The sequence below is a fragment of the Coenobita brevimanus genome, chromosome 98 (genome assembly GCF_032717465.1).
Source record: "Coenobita brevimanus isolate Jiangsu-jjx chromosome 98, ASM3271746v2, whole genome shotgun sequence".
In the NCBI taxonomy this organism is placed as follows: domain Eukaryota; kingdom Metazoa; phylum Arthropoda; class Malacostraca; order Decapoda; family Coenobitidae; genus Coenobita; species Coenobita brevimanus.
Window position 1 is genome coordinate 4,817,501 of NC_137051.1, and position 23,811 is coordinate 4,841,311.

General features: G+C 42.3%; 1 protein-coding gene across 1 annotated transcript in view; it reads right to left on the bottom strand.

The window, feature by feature from the left end:
• Positions 1–23,232, bottom strand: part of LOC145414171 (uncharacterized) — a 39,201-nt gene extending 15,969 nt beyond the window's left edge. Inside the window, exon 1 of the mRNA XM_080283736.1 lies at positions 23,134–23,232. Coding sequence (XP_080139862.1) covers positions 23,134–23,232 — 99 coding nt within the window. The remainder of the gene's footprint in view (positions 1–23,133) is intronic.
• Positions 23,233–23,811: the final 579 nt, after the last annotated feature.

A 23,811-nucleotide genomic window follows, 5' to 3' on the forward strand; every position in this document is an offset into this window, starting at 1 on the left:
GATTGTTGAATGAGGGGAGGATGAGTTAAAGACATTGAGGGGAGGTTGCGGAGGGGGGGAGGGGTGTATGGGTCAAGGGGGTGAATGAGAGGAGAAGTAAGGATGTGGAGGGGAGATGGAGCGGGGAGAGAGGTCAAAGGGTGAATGGGAAGGGGAGGGGAGGGATAGGGGAGATGGAGGGGTGGGAAAACAGGGGAAGGGCCAAGTGGAGGGGATGATGAAAGGGGGACATTTTAAAGAGAATTTCGTCCCATTTTCGAGCATTTTTTTTTTTCATCACCACTTCCACACCAAGGTCCTTAACACAATACCACAGGCAATTCATTCCACCTCATCCGCTAATGTCCAGGTTACAATTTCTCACAGGCCTCTCCTAAGCTGAGTAAAATCGTCTGAAGGCAGGAAGAATAAACAAAAGAAAAAGATTTGGAAGTGTAAAAAAACACTAATTTATTCCAGCCAATGCCAGACGATTTTTACTCACCTGAAGGAAACCCACAGCAGCCAAGGGGTTAAGATGGTACAGGTGAGGGAGGGGGGTTTACAGAATGAATAAGGAGGGAAGAAATAAGGCAAGAGTTGAGGGGGGGGGGGAGTCGGGAGGGGAGGAGGCAAGGTCTATGGGACGGGTAGGGGGGGAGAAGGGAGAGGGAGGGGGAATGGTCATTAGGATGAGGTAGAGGTAGGGGGAAGGGGAGGGCAAGGGGGAAGGGTGGAGAGAATGAATGAGGTGGGGTGAAATAGAGAAGGATTTGTGAGGACTGAGAGGGTGGATTGGGTCAACGAGGGGTAAGGAGGGGGAAGGGGAGGGGGGAAGATGGCACTGGTGAGGGAGGGGTCAAGGAGGAGGAGGAAGGAGGTGGGGGAGAGCAGGCAGGATGACGGGAGGAGTGACGTAAATATCCTTTTCAGTAACTTATTTCACTTACTATTTCTCTTTCCTTTTTTCCTTTTAATTTTACTTGGCACTAAAATGTACGAACATAAATGAAGAAATATTTCCAAAAAATTTACACAGGTGGGAAAAATTAAAGAACAGAAGGAAACTATCACCTGAGTGCCTAGGGAATGAACACACACACACACACACACACACACACACACACACACACACACACACACACACACACACACACACACACACACACACGGAACACCGGAAACAGAATTACCCAACACAAACCTAAAGAGAAATATCAAGGACAGATCTTCCTCACTCAGAAAAAAAAAAAGAAAGAAAGAAAGAACCCAGGGCGGAACAAAGGCGCCACACATCACGACCTTCCTCTCACGTTTTTAGGCGAGGAGGAAAAGTAAACACGGACTTGGATATTTCGGAACACTGACACCTCGGCTCGGCTCGGCGGGTGGCGGGAAATTACGATCCTTGGTAATATTTCGGCCAGTTTCTCCTTTTTTTCTTTCTTTTTTTGTTTTTTTTTAAATTTCATCACGACACTAAGTAATTTCGTCACCGAGGAAAAAATCGTTTAGCGGTAACTAGGATCCTAATAAATAAATAAATATACATGGACTAAGACTGTTTGTAATCCTTTAGCACAAGATTTTTTTAAAGATGAATACATTGTCTTCAAGATCAGTAACTTTTCTTGAAGGCGAATATTAAGAGTTTAAATGGTTGTCATCGTACTGAAGGGGTGACCTGTGTAGGGCAATTTAGGGATACTAAAAGGCAATTTGGTAATAATGATAAACCTGGAACGATTTATAGAGACAGAGGTACAGGGAAAATTATCTTCATTTACATTTATACCTGCCTACTTTATCACGGGAATTACGTCATTAATTTTCCAGGTAACATCACAAGAAAATCGTGTAATAATAACGCGCTGAACAAGATTTTCATTTAATTATTTTTTAAACTAAAGACTGAAAGGGAGATGAATGGCAAGGGAGATTTTAGCCTACGTTCAACCCCTTCACCCCGAGCACGTCTTTCGTATTTTAATTTTGGCTTACCGGACGATTATATTCTTTTTGAGAGAGAGAATTTTCGAGTTATGGGGATGAGCTACAGACCTCATTAACCTCCTTAATAATAAATAAATATGTATCTCCCAGGCTGAGTAAAATCGTCTGGTGGTAAAGAAATAAAGGAGTATAGAGGTCTTCCAAGCTGCTAGTTTCTCCTCTTATATTTCATTCATTTATTGTACCTTTTTATTTTTTCATGTTTATTTTTACTGTATTTATTGTGCTTTATTTATCATTCGTATTCTCCTTTATTCTTCTTTATTTATTGTGTATTTTATTCATCCATTTACTTATCTTTTTTATTTCTTTATTGGTGGCGTGAATAATGTGTGAGTAATGGCCAGGTGTGTAAAGGTGTGTGAGGTTTTGTAGTGCCTCTCATTAACATACCTGTTTCACCTCCACTCACCTTACTTCATCACCCTTACGCTCTCTCTCTCGCTCTCTCTCTCTCTCTCTCTCTCTCTCTCTCTCTCTCTCTCTCTCTCTCTCTCTCTCTCTCTCATCACATCCTGGTCAGGCCTTGTCATCACACTACGTCATCTTCCTCACCTCTCATTTACCTTATCATTTATCTCTATCAGGCCGCCTCATTAACACACACACACACACACACACACACACACACACACACACACACACACACACACACACACAGGTAGACTTAGTTAGTGTTTGTCTGTCTGTCTTCCTTCCCCCCCCCTCTCTCTCTCTCTCTCTCTCTCTCTCTCGCTCTCTCTCTCTCTCTCTCAAGGCCAGTCCCCATTTAATTATGCAATAAGATGATCACCCGCTACAGGTAACCACACGAGGTCACCACTTCGATCATTACACCTCCCCCACTCACCCCTCACCACTCTCCCCAACCCTCACTCTCCTTCCTCCTTCACCTCTCTTCTCCTCACCCCTTCCCTCTCCTCCCCTCATCCTCTTTCCTCCATCACCCCTGTTCTCTCCTCCCCTCACCTTCTCCCCTCCTTCGCCTGACTCTTTTTCCACTCCCATCCCCTCGCCTTCCCTCCGCTCCAGTTACCCTTGGTCCCCTCACCTCCCGTCTTCCTCCCCTCCTCTCTCCTCTCCTCAGCTTTCCCCTCCTTTCCTCCTCATCCCTTCCCCTACCTCCCCGCCGCTCGAACTCCTCACCTCCTATCCCCCACTCCCCTCTTTTCCCCTCATTCCCTCACCACTCATATACCCCTTCTCTCCCCCATTTCAATTATTGTAAAAAAAAAAAAAATCTCCGTCACTGAGGAGGAGGAGGAGGAGGAGGAGGAACACAATTACATAGAAGTATTGCGTCAGTCTTTTGGTAGCCCTTCAGTTTTTTTTATTTATTTATTTATTTTTGTGATGGGGCAGTGCATGGTGCCTGAGCCTGTGCCTGATCCCGCGCCGGAGAGTGGACCGTATGCGAACTCGATTGGGTGGTTAGTTATTATTATTATTATTATTATTATTATTTTTACTCGCTTAATGGCCCCCTTCGGCGGCCTTTCGATGTCAAAAAGGCTGTGTTATGGTAACTTCAGTAACCACAAAGAAAGTGATCCGCCTAAAGGCCGCCTTCAGGTGGTCTTCGCTCGCTGTCAAAAGGCCAGAAATGAGTCATAACTCGGGAACGGGTGGTCCGATTGGACTGGAAATTGTTTTATTCTTCAAGTTAGAGCATTCTAGCAGTACCTTGCACTAACAAAAATTGTGCTGAAATGCGCCGGTTTTGCTGTGTTACCGTAACAAAGGGACAAACCAACAAACATACAGAAATCAGATCATTATAATATAGATAGACAGATAGATAGATAGATAGGTTATTTTCCTTATCTTCTCATTTCCTTTCTTTTTGTTCATCACTCTTCTGTTCTTCTCTGTCTGTCTGTCTGTCTGTCTCTCTCTCTCTCTCTCTCTCTCTCCACCAACAATGACACTTCAGCTTCCACAACATTCACTACCCCATCACAATCATCCACTACCCTTCACCTTCTCGCCTCACCTAATCACATCATTAACTACCTTTTAATAAGATAATGACCTAGGCTGACCTTCTTTAACCCGTCCTGACCTAATATAAGTAACTGTACCTTCGTCTACCTACCCATCACATCCCTAACTCAACCACACAACACAACTAACCTAACTTCGAGGTCTAATTTATCGTGTACTAACTTACCCTAGCTTATTATATCAATTGTAACTAAGCTGAACCCAACCCAGCCCAACCAAGCTTATCCTAACCCAGCCCAACCCAGCCTGACAAAACCTAACTTAATCCACCTCAATTTAACCCAGTCCAACCTAACCCAGCCCAACCCAAACCAATAAAGCTTAACTACAGGTCAATTTAATCCAACCCAACCCAACCTAGCCCAACCCAACCCAAACTCTCCTAACCCACCTCAACCCCCCTCAGTTGAACCCAACCCAACCCTACCCAACCTCGCCTAACCTGACATAACCCAGTTCAACTCAGCCAAACCCAATCCAACCCATCCTAACCCCACCCAACCCATCCTAACCCCACCCAACCCAACCTAACTTAACCTACATTAGCGAGGATTACAACCAACCACATCATCGCTGTTGAGCAGGGAGTCCAGTCGGGAGCCGGGAGGGGGGTGGGGAGAGGGAGAGGGAGAGGGAGAGGGAGAGGGAGAGGGAGAGGGAGGGGGAAGGGGAGGGGGGAGGGGGAGGTGTGTAGAGTCATCCTCTTAGTTGCCTGACCAGTTTTTGTGGGAGAGGTGAGGGAAGTGTGGGGGGAGGGGGAGGGGGAGGAGGAGGGGGGAAGAGAGATGGAAAGGATGGAGGGCATGATGAAAGAGGGAAGTAGGGTAAGAGGGGAGGGGGAAGAGGGGGAGGTGTGGATGATGAAGGCTGTAAGAGCAAGAGAGAGAGAGAGAGAGAGAGAGAGAGAGAGAGAGAGAGAGAGGATGAAAGAGTAACTAGGTAAAGAGATGGGAACTGTAGGGGGGATAGGGGGAAGGAAGAAGTATAGGAAGGAAGGATGAAGGACAAGGAGGGAGAGAAGATGGGAGAAAAGAGAGGAAAGGGGAGAGGGAGGATGAGGAAGGGGAAGAGTAGAAAGAAAAGAGGAGGAGGACGAAGCTGAAGAAGGGGAAGGAAGAGGAGGAAGAAGAAGAGGGGGAGGAGGAGGAGGGAAGAGAAGATGCTTAGAACGAAAGAAGGAGGAGAGGAGGAGGGAGAAGGGAAGAATAGGGGGGAAGAATGAAAGGGGAGGGGAAGAGGGAAAGAGAGGGAGGGAAGGGGGAAGAGAGGGGAGGAGGGGGGAAGAGAGAGCGTATGCAAAGGTAAAAGAGATGGAGAGGGAAAAAGAGTGAGAGGTGAAGAGAGAAAAAGAATATAAAAGATAAGAGGTGTTTAAGGATGTGGAAAAGGAATGGAAAGGGAAGAGAAAAAAAAAAAAAGAGAAAGAAAGAAGTGGAGGAAGAGTGGATAGATGGAGGGCTAGGAGGAGGGAGAATGGAGGGGGGAGGGAAAATGTGAGGGGGGGGGAACACAGAAGAAAAAGAGAATGATGCATTGTTAAAAGAACGAAGAGGAAAGGAAAGTAATTTAGGAGGCACGAGAGGTGGAAAATGGAGAGAGAGAGAGAGAGAGAGAGGGTGGAGGCAGATGGTCAGGTAGCGTAGGCAGAGAGAGAGGGGAAAAAAAAGGAGTTTATCAGAACAGGCGTGAAAGGCCAGAAAGAGAAAGGGAGAGGAGGGAAGGAAGAGAGAGTGAGTGAAATAGGGCAAAGGGGGAAAGGGCAACGAAAGAGGCAATGAAGGTAAAAAAGAAAGAAGGAAAAACAAAATAAATAAATAAATAAATAAATAAATTGATAAGTAGAAAAAGAAATAAATAAAGAAGGAAAGAAATGGCAGTAAAGATGAACGAAATTATTATATTAACTAAGAAAGAAGGGGATGATAAAATAGGGAGAAAAATCAGGGCTAAAGGAAAAAGGGAAGAATTTGAAGAAGGAAAAAAAAGAACGAATGAAAGAGAAAGTAAAAGACAAGCAAAAAATAAACAGATAACTAATATAAATAAGAAAAAAATGAGAGAAGAAAATGAGGGAATGGAGAAAAAAATAATAATGATGTGAGGAAAGTACACAAATAGGCATAAAAAGAAAATGAAGAGCATCAAAAATAGACTATATTAAAAGTTTATCACACAAGGGAGAGGAGGCTGACGGGGTGAATAAGTGAACGACAAGATTGCGTTAAGAAAAGGTCATATTACGGAGACGAGAATGGGAAGATAAATTAAGTAGTAGTATCAGTAGTAGTAGTAGTGGTAGAAGTAGTAGCAGCAGTAGCACTAATAGTAGTAGTAGTAGTAGTAGTAGTAGTAGTAGCAGTAGTAGTAGTAGTAGTAGCAGCAGTAGTAGTAGTAGTAGTAGTAGTAGTATCCTTCCCGGGAACATGGATGGATTTCAGGCAGTGGAGTCGCCCAGTTATATCAGTGAGACCACTTGAAGGCGCCCGTCTGAAGCACCAGGGATAAATTAAAGAGGCGGATTACATTAAGAGGGGATTAAAGAGGCGGATTACATTCAGGGAGGATTTAAAAGAGGGATTACTTTAAAGAGGTGATTATATTGAGGAGAGGAGGGTGGGTGAGGAGGAGCTGATCTGAAAGGTAACCAGGCCAGGTCTAGAAATGTCACTAGCACCACGCCGACTTTCCTTCTCTCTCTCTCTCTCTCAAACAGACTGGCATACAAAAAAAAAGGCAGGTGAATTCGCAACAAATACAAAAATAAGAATAAGATAATGAACAAAAATTACGAAAGAATAGGATCAGAAAAATGAAAAAAAAAATAATGAAAAGAAAACGAAATAAAGTGGAATAAAGAGAGTGTATAGAAGGAAGGATGTATAGAAATGAAAAAAAAAAAAAAAACAGAGAAAAAGAAATGACGGAAAAAAAAACTGAAAAATAATTAAAAGAAATTCTGGGTTAGGAATGAAGAATAATGGGATAAAAATAGCAGATAAATGAGATAATGATGAGGGAATGATGAGGTAAATGAGGAGATAAAGATGCAGGATGAGGCAATGAGATGATGACAGGGAAATTGATGTCAGTGAGGAAAAAGATGATGGGTCTCTCTCTCTCTCTCTCTCTCTCTCTGAAGGCCATAACTAACATGACCCTCCTCCGTGTACGTAAAGGCACTAATTCCACATCATATTCCAGTGATCTCTCTCTCTCTCTCTCTCTCTCTCAATTTTCACACTCACTCACATTTTCCTCCTCTTTCCTGTTCTCTCTCCCTCAAGGATATTATGAAACTTGTTACCACTTAAGGAAGGGCAAGCAAATTTATTCCTCTCTCTCTCTCTCTCTCTCTCTCTATCTATCTATCTATCTATTCAAGCCTGTGAGGAAAACTGAAGCCAAAATATTCCCTACTAAATAAGAATTAAGGGAAACTTAAGGAAATTACTGAAACTTACTTTGTTTATATAAAAGAAGAACAATGAAGTAAAGATGATGAAACTTTAATCTGTTTTCAATAATAAAGAGGAATGGAGAAAAATAACGAGCTTAATTTTACAGTGATGAAGCGGAGTAAATCTTTATTGTTTTTCGTCAATAAAGAAGACTAAAGCTTAATGCGTTTTTACTAACAAAGAATATGAAAGCTTGATTTGTTTCCATTACTAAAGAAGAGACTGGAAGACAAACTAACTGAATACTTTAAGATTAGGGTGTATAGCAATCCTGAAGCGTTTCTCTCTCTCTCTCCTGAAGGGCCGCAATTCCGTGTCGTGTTCCGGTGACCCGTGTTTTAAGCCCCGGGTCGTGAGAGGAATCGGGAGTGGATGGGTGGATGAATGAAGACATGAATGAATTGATGGGTGAATGAAGAGAGGGATCGGGGATGGATGAATGGATGAGTGAATGAACAGAGTGATGGATAGGTGAATAAACAGTGGAAAAAGATTGGAAGAAGGATGGAATGTGGATGGATGGACGGATGGATGGATGGATGAATGAAGAGAGGAATGGAAAGATGAATGACTGAGGGGATGGTAGAGTGAATGAATGAGTCGAAGGGTGAATGAACGCATGAATAGATGAGTAGAGATAAATAAATGAATGAAAGAATGACAGAAGAACGGTGGATAGACTGATGAAGGATGGATAGATAAACAGGTGAACAACAAAAGGAGAGACAGACAGACAAGTGGACGAAATAATTATCCTAAACATCAACTCTGTGGTCAAAAAAATAAAAATAATAATAATAATAATAATAATAATAATGTCACATGTTTTTCTATACTGTCTCGAAACTGCGTCAGGATGAAACAGGATCTTGCCAAACTAACCCGTAAACTAGGAAGAGGGTTCAGTGTTTCGTTTCGTGGGTTCGAAGCTTCAAATGTGGTAATGAAGAAATGACTGCGACTGTACGTATGAGTAGAGGCAATTTTGTGGGTTTTGATTTATCATTTATTCTCTCTCTCTCTCTCTCTCTCTCTCTCTCTCTCTCTCTCATAGCGGTAAACACAATGGGCAAAATTTCACTCATTGTCGTTCATAAATTTCATATCACAATAGAAAAAACGACGGGAGACACTTGACTCTTTGACTCTCCAGCACTACAAAAGAACCACACAATTGTCAGCTTTTACTGTAATAATAATAATAATAATAATTGTGGTGGTAGTGATGATGATGATGTGATGATGGTGATAATAGTAACAATAACAACAATAAAAAAAGAAAAATAAGTAAATAAATAAATAAATAGATAAATAAACAGGGCATATCATCATAACTTCTTTTTTTTAGTATAACAAAAATTAGTAAGCAGAGTAGGAGAACCGTATTTCTTGTGGCTGCCAATTAAGGGAGACACACAAGAATACACAGAAATACACAGGAATACACAGTAAATACAAGTCACAGAAACACACAGGAAATATATTACAGGTAACAAATGCACAGAAATACACAGGAATAAACAGAAAATACAGTACAGGCAATTAAAATACACAAAAATACACTGAAATACAAAGGACATACAGAGGAAATACAATACATGTAACAGGAGGCATAATGGTCCGTAGGGTGTTTGTAAAATGTTGGGATAAAGCTAATTACACCCAAGCTCTACACTTTTATGTAAAAAAAAAAAAAAAGTGTAGCAGTTGGTGGAAAAAAGATGAAAAAAAAAAATAGATTATTGGAAAGAATGGCATGGATTTTCATTTGAGATGGAAGGGGAAGAAATTGTCACACACACACACACACACACACACACACACACACACACACACACACACACACACACACACACACACACACACACACACACACACACTGAGCCTCGTAATGCATCTGGGATAAACATCATTCCATTGACGACCAAGTAAGAAAATGAGATGGGAGATGGGTGGAGGAGGTGCAGTCCTTATTATATTCATCTTCATTCCTACTTCACCCATTCATTTCCATCGCTAGCCATTTCCTTCATTTCCTCAGCGTCCATACCTCCCTTGTTCACGTATCCAATTGTTAACTCCTTCAACCATCGTCTTGACCTTCTCCTCCTATCCTCAGATTCACTTCATATATCCTCTTCAAGATTCCCACGCATCTTCACAGCATATCCATTCCTTTATAGCCATTATAGATTGGATGGTGAGAATTATATACCGTAAAAATTATAGCTCTGTGGAAGATTATATAGTTACTGTGATTGAAAAGAAGAATAATTTACAGCAACATACCTATAAGGACTCAGGTACATTGAAAATAAGCTAGCTGATCACAAAGATTAACTTCATAAAATAAGGACTGTCTCTTTTTTTTCCCCCTCCCCTTCCCTCTCCCACCCACTCAGCTTTCTTTCCTCACCTCTCATCTCCCCGTCACGTATTTTCCTCCTCTCTCCCTTTTTCCTTCGTTCATTGCATCCCTTCTCTTTTTGCACAAGCATCGTGTTAAACATCCTCTTTCCCGTCTGATATTGCCGCTTGTGTGTGTGTGTGTGTGTGTGTGTGTGTGTGTGTGTGTGTGTGTGTGTGTGTGTGTGTGAAACGTTTTGGCCTGTGAAGCGTAGCCAGCCATTTCGAAGCCTTGGACGGATGCATGACCCAATCGAGCGGGCACTCCACTGACTTTTAACCATTTACTCTCCAGTTCCTGTTCCTGGATCCTTCTCACCTTCGTCATTAGCGGAAGATGGGATGATGGATGACACAAGGTTAGCTTCCTCTCCCTCTATCATCTCGCCCGATCCCGCTTAGTCTTCGTGTGCAAAAGCCACGCCATTTACAGCATCTTAAACTTCCAACTAAAAAGATATCCATTTTCCGAGGTCACCAGAACATCTAAAGGGAGTGAGAGGGACTTGATCAGTTCGTGTCGAGGACGTCTTTTGTGCTGGGCTTTTTATCTTCCGACGATTATTCTTTGACTGGGAGAGGTTTGGCTAGCTGGAGGGGTTTGTAAGAGCCTTCATTAATCCATTTAGAACGAGTGGTTTTTTGTTAGTAGAATCAAGGCGTCTGAAGGAAGGAAGATTGTATAGGAAAGTGGGTGATGTTAGTGAAGGGTGCTGAGGTAAGGTGCGTGTGGGTTAATGGTGTGTGGGGAGAGGGAGATGGGGAGAGGAGATGGGGAGGAAGGGAGAGACAGAAGGGTACCATTGACCATTATTGCCATTATTTTCCGCTAACTTACCGTGAGAGAGAGAGAGAGAGAGAGAGAGAGAGAGAGAGAGAGAGAGAGATGCCGGGGTCACAGGAAGGTAATGAATAAGTGACAGGGGAAAAAGGGAAAGTGAGAGGAAATGAAAAGCGCTTTAGGGATGAATGAAATGAGGCAGGGAGGAAGTGATGGAAGGAACGTGAGAGGGAAAGGGAAAGGGGAAAAGAGAGAGGGAAGGGAGGGAAGGGACGATGGGAGAGAAAGGGAAGTGATGGAGAGAATGAAGGAGGATGAAGTAAAGTGGAAATGAAGGAAGGAGTAGAATGATTGAAGGATGGAGGAAATGAAGTGGAAGAAGGAAGTGACGGAAGAGACAAATACAGAAAAGAATAGCATGTGAGAGAGGAATGGAGGAAAAGAGGAAAATGAAGGAATGAAGGAAGGAAATGGCGGGAGGGGAGAAGTATGAGGGATGAAGGGAAGGAAGAAAAAATGGAAGGAACTGAGAGAGAGAGAGAGAGAGAGAGAGAGAGAGAGAGAGAGAGAGAGAGAGGCTTGTTCTCCATTGTTCAGCAGTGCATATGAGTACAATCTTGCACAACAACTCAGTATCTTTGTAACTCTGTTCATGAAAAAAATACTTTGTTTACATGAAGTGGCGACGTTTGTTAATATTTCCATGGCTATTATTTCTAGTATAAGACGAGTGGTTTATTGCAAAGTATTTATTAATTGTCGTATTATCATGTTCTCTGAAAATTTATATAAACTTAGATCCCCTCGAAATCTGCAGTTTGATAAGATAAAAGTCCCCGTTCCACTAAATTTTGCCAGTGTGGTTTGCTTCTCAGGGTGGGTGTAATTAAGTCACCCCTCGTTGTGCTCTCTCCAACCTCTCAATATCTGCAATGGGATGACGAAAACTGAGCTCAATACTCCAAATGCGGCCGTACTAAGTATTTTCTTTTTTATTTAACGAAAGGAAGAAGGAACTAAAGGCCCTGAAACCCGCAAGATTGATCCTTCCAAGAAAAAAAAGAAAAAAGCCAAAATCAAGTCCAGTGCGAATTTGACTGCACGACTGAAAAAGACAAATACTTTATGATTTGTCTTATTTGTCTCTAAACACTGATCTCATGAATTCTGCAATATTGTTTTAATACTCAAATTTTATATCGTGTCTTTGTACTGGTTTTAATCTCAAGACACTCAAGGGGAGGGAAGGAGGAACAGAAAAAACTGTGGCGAGAGGGGAGAGAGTGAGAGAGATGAGGGGATGGTGACATGGGGGGAAGGTGGCTCCAAGATGATAGGAGAGAATGATGAATGGGGGAAAAATGAAGGGGTGGGAGAGAAAACGGGGGAATTTAGAGAAGGGGGAGCCGTGACGGGGAGAAAGGAATGGATGAAAGGATGGATGAAAGCTGAAGGACACAAGAATGAAAGGAAAAGTGAAGAAAAGGAAGGGAAAAGAAAGAAGCAGGAAGAACTAGGTGACGGAAGAGGTGAAAGAAAGTGTAAATGCAAAGTTAAAAAGAAAAAAAAACAATACCAATCCATTAATCGTTCGAGATCGTTGTCTATATAGTAAACTGTGACTGTGGTATCTGTTCTATGAGGCAAAGACAAGGATATCAATGAAAAAGGCGGGATGAATGAAAAGAAGATAATAAACGTGAATATATGAGAAAAAGGTGAATAAGCATCGGAAAAAAAACAAGCCTAATAATAAAACAAGAGTAGGAAGGAAGGAAAGGGTGGGAAAGAGAAGCAAGGGAAGGGAAAGTAAAAAAGAAAATAGCTAAAATAAACACGAAGAAAAATCCACTCCCACTTGACGCAGACACCCACCCCTCCTCCATTTTCTGATCTGTTTATTTCCGTTTTCTTTATCGTTTCCCTCTTCTCAATTTTTTTCCTCTTCTCTGTCGATATATTTGTTTCTTACCTCCTCTCTCTCTCTCTCTCTCTCTCTCTCTCTCTCATTGAGCAAGTGAACGTCTCCTCCATATAAGAGCGACACGAAATCTGCCTCATCGCGCCTTCTTTACGACCTGTGTGTGTGTGTGTGTGTGTGTGTGTGTGTGTGTGTGTGTGATTCTCCTCTGACTCTGTACATGTTGTCTGTGTCTGTGTGTATCCATTTGTTTAAGTGTTCGACTATCTATCTGAGTGAATGGAATATTTGTCAGTCTATCTATCAGCCTGCTCGTGTACATCTATCTATGTATCTATCTATCCATCCATCTATCTATCTTCCTTCTCCAAGTTCGGCCATTTTCACGTATTTGAAGCGAGACAGGTAAAGAGATAGTAGCCTCACTTAAATGTAAAAAAAAAAAAAAAAAACAATTAAAAAAAACTCCACATGAATAAAGAACACCATCTAATATTTATATCTCCTTCCCCACCAGAGAGAGAGAGAGAGAGAGAGAGAGAGAAGAAAAAACTCAGCAATGTTGGGTTGGAGGTTGAGGTGGCCGGATGTGTGGTGTATTAATCTTGTAACCATAAGGACTGGGGTTCGGTCCCACCCGGAGGCGGTCATATAAGAGAGATAGTTTTGCAAGCCCAGGGATCTCGCCCAGGGACTAAAATGATCCGGGTCGTCAAAATAATGTATCTTAAATAAGCGAGATTCTGTCATACAAAGAATTACGTGGTTGCAGTATCGTATTCTCTCACGTACACTCACTTCCTCTTATCCTTCTCACGCTGTCTCTGTATCTACACTGCGTATCAAGCCTTACACCTCAGCACCCAGCTACACCTACACCCGTGAGTACAGCACTGGGTGGGGGAGGGCCATTTCTCCAGTGCCAGAAATTGGTGTCCTTCCAGCGTGAGGATGGGGTGTGTTTCAGGGGTCTTAAATCAGCGCCTGGATGTGTATTGGTGTATGCCGGTAGCAACAGTACACACACACACACATACACATACATAAATAGATGGATGGATAGATAGACAGATACACACATACACACAGATAGACAGATAAAGACAGATAGATAGATATACTGTACGAGTAATCACAAACCGGTGTGGATCTTTGGTCAGTGAAATGAAGGTAAACATTGAGAAGGCTTGTATTCCCGTCTCATTCTGGATGCCTACGTGATGATGATGATGATGATGATGATAAACAGGTAGAGTATAGTGAGTTAGGAGGAGGGAAAGACTAATACAAGACTAGATGGTGAAACAGAAGACAATGGCCGTAGTCAGTGGTATGTCTTGCTTCTGGTTAGTTGATTTTAATATAGTGAAGAGGACGACGGTGACGGTACAGAGGGGTATGGTGTATGTATGGTTGTTTGAGGTTTGTGTATGGGTGTTGGGTCGTGAATGTCCACCCAGTAAGCCCCGTGGCAGTCAGTGGAGCTCGAACCCACGTCAGTCACCAAGTTTCCCTCCCATCCCACCCCCTCCTTCCCTCCCGCACCCCACCAACCGCCCCTGAGTCACCCCGTCAAGGCAGGCGAGGGGGGGGGAAGGGGGTGACAGGAGTGAGGGGGTGGCAGGGTGAGAGGGGGTGGGGGTGACGGGATGAGGGGGGGGTAGGGGTGCACTGTTATGGCAACCCAAATTTCCCCTTTACACTTTTTTTGTGGTGGTGACGGAAGAGTGGCGTGGGAAGACACAATCACACAGAACACTACCTTTTAAGAGTGAGTTACTGCTTTGTCTGAACATGTATTTTGTACTGACGCAAGGGAGGGAGAGATGAGGGGTAGAGATGGACAGTTAGGTAAATGCGTAGACATATTTACAGACAGACGAGCAGACAGATACCCATTTATATGCAGGTACTGAAAAAGAGGTGGTCAGACAGATAAAACAATGCGCAGTATATATGCAGAATGTACATCTATCTATCTATCTATCTATCTACCAGTATCTATCTATCTATTAATCTATCGTTATATTAAAATCTATCTATTTATCTTTATATATATATAAATATATAAACATACAGAGAGAGAGAGAGAGAGAGAGAGAGAGAGAGAGAGAGAGAGAGAAGGAGAGAGAGACCACAAAGACTGACAGGCATGACAAGCTGACAAATACTGTGACAGCAACGGACAGACAGACAGACATAATATTATAACTTCAATAACCACGCAGTAAACAATCACTCCCATTTACCACTTAATTAACCAGCCCAATGATGAGCAAATCACGCCACACACCTGCCATTATCTCCCGCCTTAATTGCCTCACCGCATCATTTCCTGTCCCCGGCCTAAAATTAATAACACGTAGCTCCAGCACTGCAATCACCCACTGCAATCACCCACTCATTTTTTTGTCTCTTGGAAGGAACAATAATTGCGGGCTCCTGGCCTTTGGTTCCTTCTTTCTCGCATAAAAAAAAAAAACTTTCAGCTCAATGACACCTTTTTATAACAGTAATCTTGCTGTCACAGGAGGAATTTTGCTTTTTATTTAAGTTAGAAATGGTCACTCGCACTGAAGAGGTTAATAATCTGGAGAGGCCTAGAATACTGAGTGATACAGAAACTAGATAAAGCCTCGGGTTAGGAAGGGGTTAGATGTAGATTCTATACTCTATTCACTCTAACTTGGCCAAAAAACGAGCTAACTTGGCCTACAATTACCGCCTCTCCATCTTCTATTCTGATTGGTAACGATAGATTAACAGTGGACTTGAAGCTAGTCACGAAGAAGTGCCGTAGAAAGGATGTAAAACCGTAGTATTTTATTTCTATGCAGCAAAGGGGAAAGAATCTATGTCAGGTTAAGATGAAAAGAGTATAGTAGCGTTTTCAGTACCAAATCGTTTCTGTATTTTAGTGTGTGTGTGTGTGTGTGTGTGTGTGTGTGTGTGTGTGTGTGTGTGTGTGTGTGTGTGTGTGTGTGATAATATTCCTAACTCTTTACCAAACTGTTTCCCACCACTCGTAGTAATAATATACCTTTCTTTTTTTAACAGGTAGTCGTGCATAATTTCAAAACGCCACGATTATCAGGAAGTACTGGTAAGCGTGAGTCTGCTTAACAGGATACATTATTATAAAGCTTCAGAAAAAGTGTGGCAAAGGAAATTATAATACAATGAGTTTAATTAGTTTTTTCTTTTTTCTTTTCTCTCATTTTTTCATTTTTTTCTGTTCATTTTTCCTTTTTTCTTTTTTTTTCCTTTTCTTTTTTCTTTTCCCTTTTCTTTTTTCTTTTTCTGCCGTACAATCACGATCAAAGGTTCGCCAATACTTCATAATGAGAGAGCTGGAGTTTACTGTTCACATAATGCCACTCAGGGATTCGCGAGGCTGGTCACCCTCGCCTGAAATACGGGACTGATTAGCCAAATTCGAGTCCCTACGCATCTGGTTAAAGAAAAAGGGAAGAAAATGAAAAACAAAAACAAATGGATACTAGACAGACACGTAGATAGATAGATAGACAGATAGACAGAAGAGATGGAAAAAATGGCGCTCACAAAAGGCAAGTAAAGGAAAGGCTGACACTCTCTGGTCCGTATTCTCGTGGGGTAAGGAGGCTCCCTAGCACCTCTTCCTTAGCGATTTATTTTTGGATGTGGTTGGTTAATATCCTTTTGTGGGTTATTTATGCAGGGTATGGCGATATTGGAAGGATTTTTATAACACAGAGTAGAAGAGCAAGGTGTAAAAGGCAAAATAAATAGCTTAGAAAGAGGTGTTAGGGAGCTTCCTTTGCCGATGAGAATACGAATCTCTTGACGCTCAGGAAGGAAAGAGAAATATTCGTAATCATGATAATACTGGAACGGATTTGTCAGCGAAATTTTCCCTGTGATAATATTTGGCGTTTTTATTCAGACTACATCCGGACGGCTCTCTCTCTCTCTCTCTCTCTCTCTCTCTCTCTCTCTCTCTTTCTTTCGACTTATGGACAAATTCAGGTATTCTGCTCAAACTAACACCACATCATCTGCTTTATTAAATGAGCAATATTTTAGTCATTAGAGGAGGTAGAATAAAAAGGCCTTTATTTGTCAGAAATATAAGTGAGATTGGATGAAAAATTATAGAAAAATGTGTCAGTCAGAAATACCGCTTCAAATTAAATCAACACCATAAGACAAAAATAAAATGATAAATACAATGATAAAGGTGACAGGGTAGAAATTGAGGTTATGATGAAAGAAAAATGCATAATACGGTAGACTGGAGGAAAGATGAACTGGAGATGAGAGGAAATGAGTGGAAATGAGAGGGAAATGAGGGGGAAATGAGAGGAAATGAGTGGAAATGAGCTACTAAGAGAATTATTAAAGACTGACAGAAAGCTGGGTCAAGGTTGGGAAAAATGATTGTGAAAAGTGTACCTGAGATGCAGGAGGGAGGGTGGGGGAGAGGAAGGGGAAGAGGAGGGGAGGGAGGGCAAGGGAAAGGGGAAGGAGGAGGGGAAGGCTGAAGAGGTGGGAGATGAAAGGGAAGGGAGGCTAAATGAAATGGTAGAGGAAGGAGACGAGGAAGGGGAGGAGGGGAAAAAGGAATCAGAAGAATGGTTGATTGTTTGAAAGGCGAAAAAAAGGAAGAAACACAAATATGCCAGATTGACTTAAGATGTGCTGAAGAAGGATGAAAAGTTGGTCAAGAAGGAAACGGCGAGACTGATGAATTAAAGACAAAAAAATATGAATCAGCTACAAGTGTAATATTCTCAGGAACATAAATTACGGCTGATTATAACCTGAGTCAGCACAATGTCAAGTCAGCAAAAAAAAAAAAAAAAAAAAGAAGTCAAGTAACAGGGGAAAGAAAAATGATAGACGGTAATAATGCGAGGGATGAACAGACAAACAGATGACTGGGCGGATAGACAGACGTATAGACAGATAGACACATAGGTAGATACAGATATTGATGGATGGATGGATGAGCATATATATGTATTAGAGAGAGAGAGAGAGAGAGAGAGAGAGAGAGAGAGAGAGAGAATGAGGAAATAGGGGTGAGATAATTACCTAATAAAGATTTAATACAAAGACAGTACAGAGGATGAGATAATTGGGAAGATGAGTTGAAGACGAGGTGATGAGGAGGGGAGGGGAAGGAGGAGGGGACGGGGAGGGGAAGAGGGAGGGGGAGGGAAGGCTGAGGGGAGGAGGGGAGGGGGAAGAATGGGGGAAAGAGGGGAACAAAATTGGGAAGATGAGTTTAGGAGGACGAGAGTGGGGGGAGGACGACTTGGGGGAGAGGGGAAATTAATCTCTTCACTCCGAAGACGCCTTTATTTATTTATTCATTCATTTATTTATTTTTCATATTATTTCCTGACGATAAAAATGAACTTAGGAGCAACTTATCGATCTGGAGGGGTCATATATTCCCTTTATTGATTTTTTAACCATAGTAAAGCTCCCTCAGGCTTAATAAAACCGTCTGGTGGTGGTAAGAATGATATAAAAAGTGCGTCATCGGACCGAAAGGGTTAAGAATGGGAGTGGGAGAAGGAGGAGGAGAGGGGAGTAGGCTAGGGGAAGGGGGGATGATGAGAGAGGAAGGGAGAGGAGAAAAGAGAAGAGGGGAGGGGAAGTGGTGGGAAAGGGAAGGAAGAAGGAAGTGAGGAAGATGAAGGGAGATGGAGGTGAGGAAGGGAGCGAACGAGGAAGGAAAGAAGGAAATTTGAGGAAGGGAGAAGAAGGGTGAAGGAGGTGTGGGGGAGGAGGGAGGGAAGGGAGAAGAGGAAGGGAAGGGGGAGGGAGAAGATAAAGGAGGTGGCAATGATAATCAGAGTGAGTGGGGGAAATGAAGAGAAATCACAGTCCATAAAGAGAGAGAGAGAGAGAGAGAGAGAGAGAGAGAACAGCACAACAGGTAAACATATATAAAAAAAAATATATGACAAGGATAGCAAGAGGAATGCGTAAGCCGGATGAAAACCCAAGTGACTACCATGATCTGTAAATAATGGGGGGGAGTACCAGGATGTGGGGGAGGGGGGCAGGAAGTGGGGGGGTGACGGGGAAGTGCTTGGAGGGCTGAGGGGGGAGGACAAGGGGGTGAATACAAAGGGTACAAAGGAAGCCAAACCACAGCAAACTCACTGGTCTTTTTCGATGTTGAATTTTTACGTGTTAAGGGAGTGAGAGGTTACGTGTGAGGAGGCAGGAGGAAGGGATTACTTGGAGGCAAAAAATGAGGATTTTTGGAGGCACAGAAGGGGGCGTAAGCGACAAGGATATCACTGGTCATATATCCCCCAGACTAGGACACACAACCGTCACTTTTACAATCTAGGTCCCTATTTCAGATGTAGGTGCGACGAGGCTAGGGTAAAGAGATCCTGTCCACAGATCTTCGTGTCAGTCCAGGAATCGAACCCGGGATCTGTTGCTTGCGGGGGAGTAGTAGAGTAACACACATACACACACTATGCCATCCTTCCTGTCTTTCCTTGGTGATCGGATGGGGTCTGTTCCTAACCCTCTGAGGTCTCTCCTTAGCCAAATCAAATCGTCTGGCGGTAGAAAAATACGATACAAATTACGTACTCGTGAGGAGGAGTGCGTATTGACAGAAAAACTCCTTCCCCTTTTATAGAAGCAAAAGAATGCGCAGACAGAGAAGGGGGTTTTGCTGTAATAACCTCAAACCCTTCGATCATCAACTGTATAGGGATAAAGGCCAAAGCTCTGCCTTACAGGGTTATAATTCTTGAAGGGAATTTTGTAGTACCGTCGGAAAGAAGCACCAGACATGAAAGTTCTGTTTACGGGTGGATAGCTTTTTTAGACAGTCGAGATAGGAGTATCTTAATTACTTCAGGTTATCATTACAGCGTTGTCTCAGTAATATGAATCAGACAATGCCCTATCAGTGTTATACCAGCGGCTGCACTGGAATATAACCAAGCATATATGGGGGTATGCTTCAGTCAACAGCGTGCACCAGTGGATATATCGCTAATATGCCGCTCGTATCCCACCTCAACAAGAATATTATAATGGTATACGCAAAAGATAATTATATGATAAAAGGTGGCAACGTACTGTTTGTGAATTAGTGAATTTTAAGATTGTTTATGAAATTCCTGAGGCGTATGTTTATGAAATTCCTGAGGCGTAATCGGTTCCTGGTTCTACATCATTAGTGAAGTTATATTTTGTGGTGTCATAGCCGACCTTGTGTTCCCCTGTGATGGAGGAGGAGGAGGAGGAGGAGGAGGAGGAGGAGAAGGAGGAAGGAAAGCCTTGAAGGAGAGAAGGAAGTATGGGAGAGACAATGGAAAAGGAAATAAAAACAGAAATAAAATAAAATGGAAGACGAAGACAAAGAAGAAAGAAAAAATGTATGGAAGAAAGAGAGAGAGAAAAATAAAGACAAAAGAATCGAGATCAAGGGGTCACCCAGTTCTGACCTTGCCCCGTGAGCAATGGATTCGACCCCCCCCCAGGTCACACCCAGCGGGCCCCCTCCACCAGGCAGATTGTGTTGATGATGATGATGATGATGATGATGATGGTGATGATAGGGATGATGATTGTTATGATGATGATGATAATGATGGTGAAGAGGAGGAAGAGAAGGAGAAGAAGGAGGAAAAGGAAGGCAGGAAAAATACCTAAAAGAGAAGTGGGAAAAACACACACACACACACACAAAAAAAACACTGGCCAAGAAAAAAAAAAATATGACAAAGAAAATAAAAAAAGCCAAAAAGTAATCCAGGTCAAAAAAAGCGTCACGAAAAATCTGACCTTGTCCCCGAGAGCACAAAATTCGAACTCACTACCCCGGAGGTCACAGCTACCGGGTCCTTTCCACCAGGCGGGTCGCAGTTGTCGTGCTGGTGGTATTCGGGTCGGGTCAAGGGTCAGCCAAGGAATTCGATTAGTTTATCATAAAAAAAAAAAAGACGAAAAAGGTCATACGTGTGAGCTGGATGGAATGAAAGGTTTTGTGAGTCTGGGGTGGTCAGAGGTGTTTATAATGAATTACAGGGGAATTAGGTCATTATTATTATTATTATTATTATTATTATTATTATTACTACTACTACTACTACTACTAGTAGTAGTACCACCACCACCACCACCACCACCACTACTACTACTACTACTACTAGTACCACCACCACCACCACCACTACTACTACTACTACTACTACTAGTACCACCACCACCACCACCACTACTACTACTACTACTACTACTACTAGTACCACCACCACCACCACTACTACTACTACTACTAGTACCACCACCACCACCACCACCACCACCACTACTATTACTACTACTACTACTACTACTATTAATAATAAGAAGAAAAGTAATAATAATGATGATGATAATAATAATAATAATAATAATAATAATAATAATAATAACAATCATCATCATCACTATCATCATCATCATCATTATTATTATTATTATTATTATTATTATTATTATTGTTGTTGTTGTCATTATTATTATTATAGTGTTCTGTTTTAGTCATAGGATTCCTACAGAATGTACGTGGAAGTAAGGTCACATTTAACTTAAGACACCACCATCATCACCATCATCATCATCATCATCATCACCTCCTACCGACCTCCTGCCGGACAAAGGCCTCTTCCAGCTGTCTTCACCCTGACCCATTCCTTATTAGCTTCTTTCATCTCATATAATTGCAAGTTTCATTTCTCCATCCATTTCTTTGCCTACCTCCTCCTCCTCCTCCTCCTCCTCCTCGATCTCATGCCCCCTTCCTCCTCCTCCTCCTCGATCTCATGCCCCCTTCCTCCTCCTCCTCCTCCTCCTCCTTCCCCGCTCTTCCTCTACCTCCTTCCCCTTTCCTCCTCCTCCTCTCACTCCATCTCAGGGCTGCCAATCTCTTGCCATACCTGTCCAATGTTAACTAATTTACATGACCTGTCTATACCCATTTTTGCTGCTTAGTATTAATGAGTTTAACATTTTCACCCTTCGTCTGTTCCCTCATCATTTTTTTTTTTTTTTTTTTGATCGATCTTTCTCAAAAAATCTCCGTCTCTCATCTCTCCACGTACTTCCTAAATTTGACGTTTTTTTTTCTTTTGTATACACTCAGTGCCATCTTTATATATATATATATATATATATATATATATATATATATATATATATATATATATATATATATATATATATATATATAATGTTCTAATCTCTCTCTTTTTAAAGTTCTACACCTTGTTCTCTAAATGGTCTTGCCACGGTTCCAGTTTCAGCGGAATTCTTTTCTCTCTCTCTCTCTTTAATTATAGGTCAGTGAATGTCATCGGAGGAGGTTGTTTAATTTTGATGCCTTCCCAGTTGCCTCACTAGTTTTTAGTAACTTAAATATCGCCTTCTTTTGGGAAACTACTGTGAAAGTCTATGTGTTCCTTTGGCTGGCAGGACTAAGTGTGTTTCATAAGTGATTCATTTAAGTAAGAGGGAACACTTATCGATCCATAATAAGTCCTTCATGTCATCTATTTTATGTAAGTGAAAAGTAACTGCATTTCCCCAAACTAATCTTCAGTCATAAATATTGTTGTTAATGTTTAAGTCTCTCGTATTTTTAACAATATCTGTAATTTATCCGTCTTCACGTTCATTATGTAGTCTTTACGAAACTGTGTCTAATATTTCACAGGGAATCATCGCCCCGTCTCCATCCTTTCTCCTTTTTTGCTACAAACGGCAATATTTAACTTTTCATATAGCGCTTTTGTTGTTATGATCACCTCTTCTCTTCACCTGAGCATTACACCTTTTTTGGAAAGTCTTAGAGGAAACATTTGAAGTGTTGAGCATACATAAACAAGAACTATATAGAGACAGAGAGTGAGAGAGCGAGGGAGTGAGAAAATTAAAGTGACACACGGGGCATACACTACAGGTAAGTCAGGTGTTAAAGAGAGTGGTCGGGGCGGGGGGCAGGGGTGAGAGGAAAGAGGGCATGACTGGGCGGCTGCGGTCACATGAGAAGGTTCCACACACACACACATACATACATACGTACATACATACACACATACATACAACATACATACATACATATATACATACATACAGATAGATAGACACAGACATGAAGAGATTGGCAGACAGCAGAGAGACTGATAGACTGATGGGTAGTTACTACACAGACGGACAGGTAGATAGACAGACAGATAGATAGATGGATAGATGGTTGTACAAACGTCTCTCACTCTCCCTATCCCGGGAAAAAAGGGTGATGGATTGAGAGAGAGAGAGAGAGAGAGAAGACGACTTCGCCATGCGTTCCATTGGGTTCACATTCTCGTCGGTAAAGGATGCTCCCTAACACCTTTTCCTAAGCGATTTAGTTTGCTTATTAGACCTTACAGTGCTATATTCTGTATTGTATAAATCCGTCCAGTATCACCATACTCTGTACACACAACGTACAGAAAGGCATTAACCATCCACACTCCAAAATAAATCGCTAATAATGAGGTGCTAGGGAGCCTCCTCACCCCATGAGAATGCGAACCCAGGTCACTTGATGGTTTCTCCCCAGACTCCTTAATTCCTTCCCCGGAGCTCCTTACGCAACACATCACCCACGTCTTCATTCTTGCGTGTGGTCTGCCTCTCCCCGTCGCACCTTCAACGCTCATACCCACAGACCTGCTCACCCACTTAACCCCATCCAGTCTCTACATATGTCAGGAATAAATTACTTGTTCGCACCACATCACCAATACACGTGATAGGGGTACCGGGTGCTGGGGAGAGGCCTTCGCGTGGTGGCACTGATATAATGAGGCGGTGGAGCGGCCAGGTTCTACAAATGTCCCTCTGTCTCTTGCCTATCCCCCGAAGGATGGATGGTGGATTGGAGAAATAGGGCAACTACTGCTACTACTACTTACTACTACTACTGCCACTACACACTATTGCTCTCTTACACACACACACACACACACACGCACACACACGCAACTTGGAAGGCCTGCCCGTGTGCCCAACAAGTGACCAGCCAGCCAGTTCACCCCACCACCTGACCTGCCCGAAGGGAATGAAACACCAGTACAAAAAAAAAAAAGAAAAAAAGAAAAAAAAAAAGAATAAGAAAAGAAAAAAAAAAACTTGGCGAAATACGAAGACCAACCCAAAAAAAAACCATCAAAGTCGAACAATGTATCACTCAA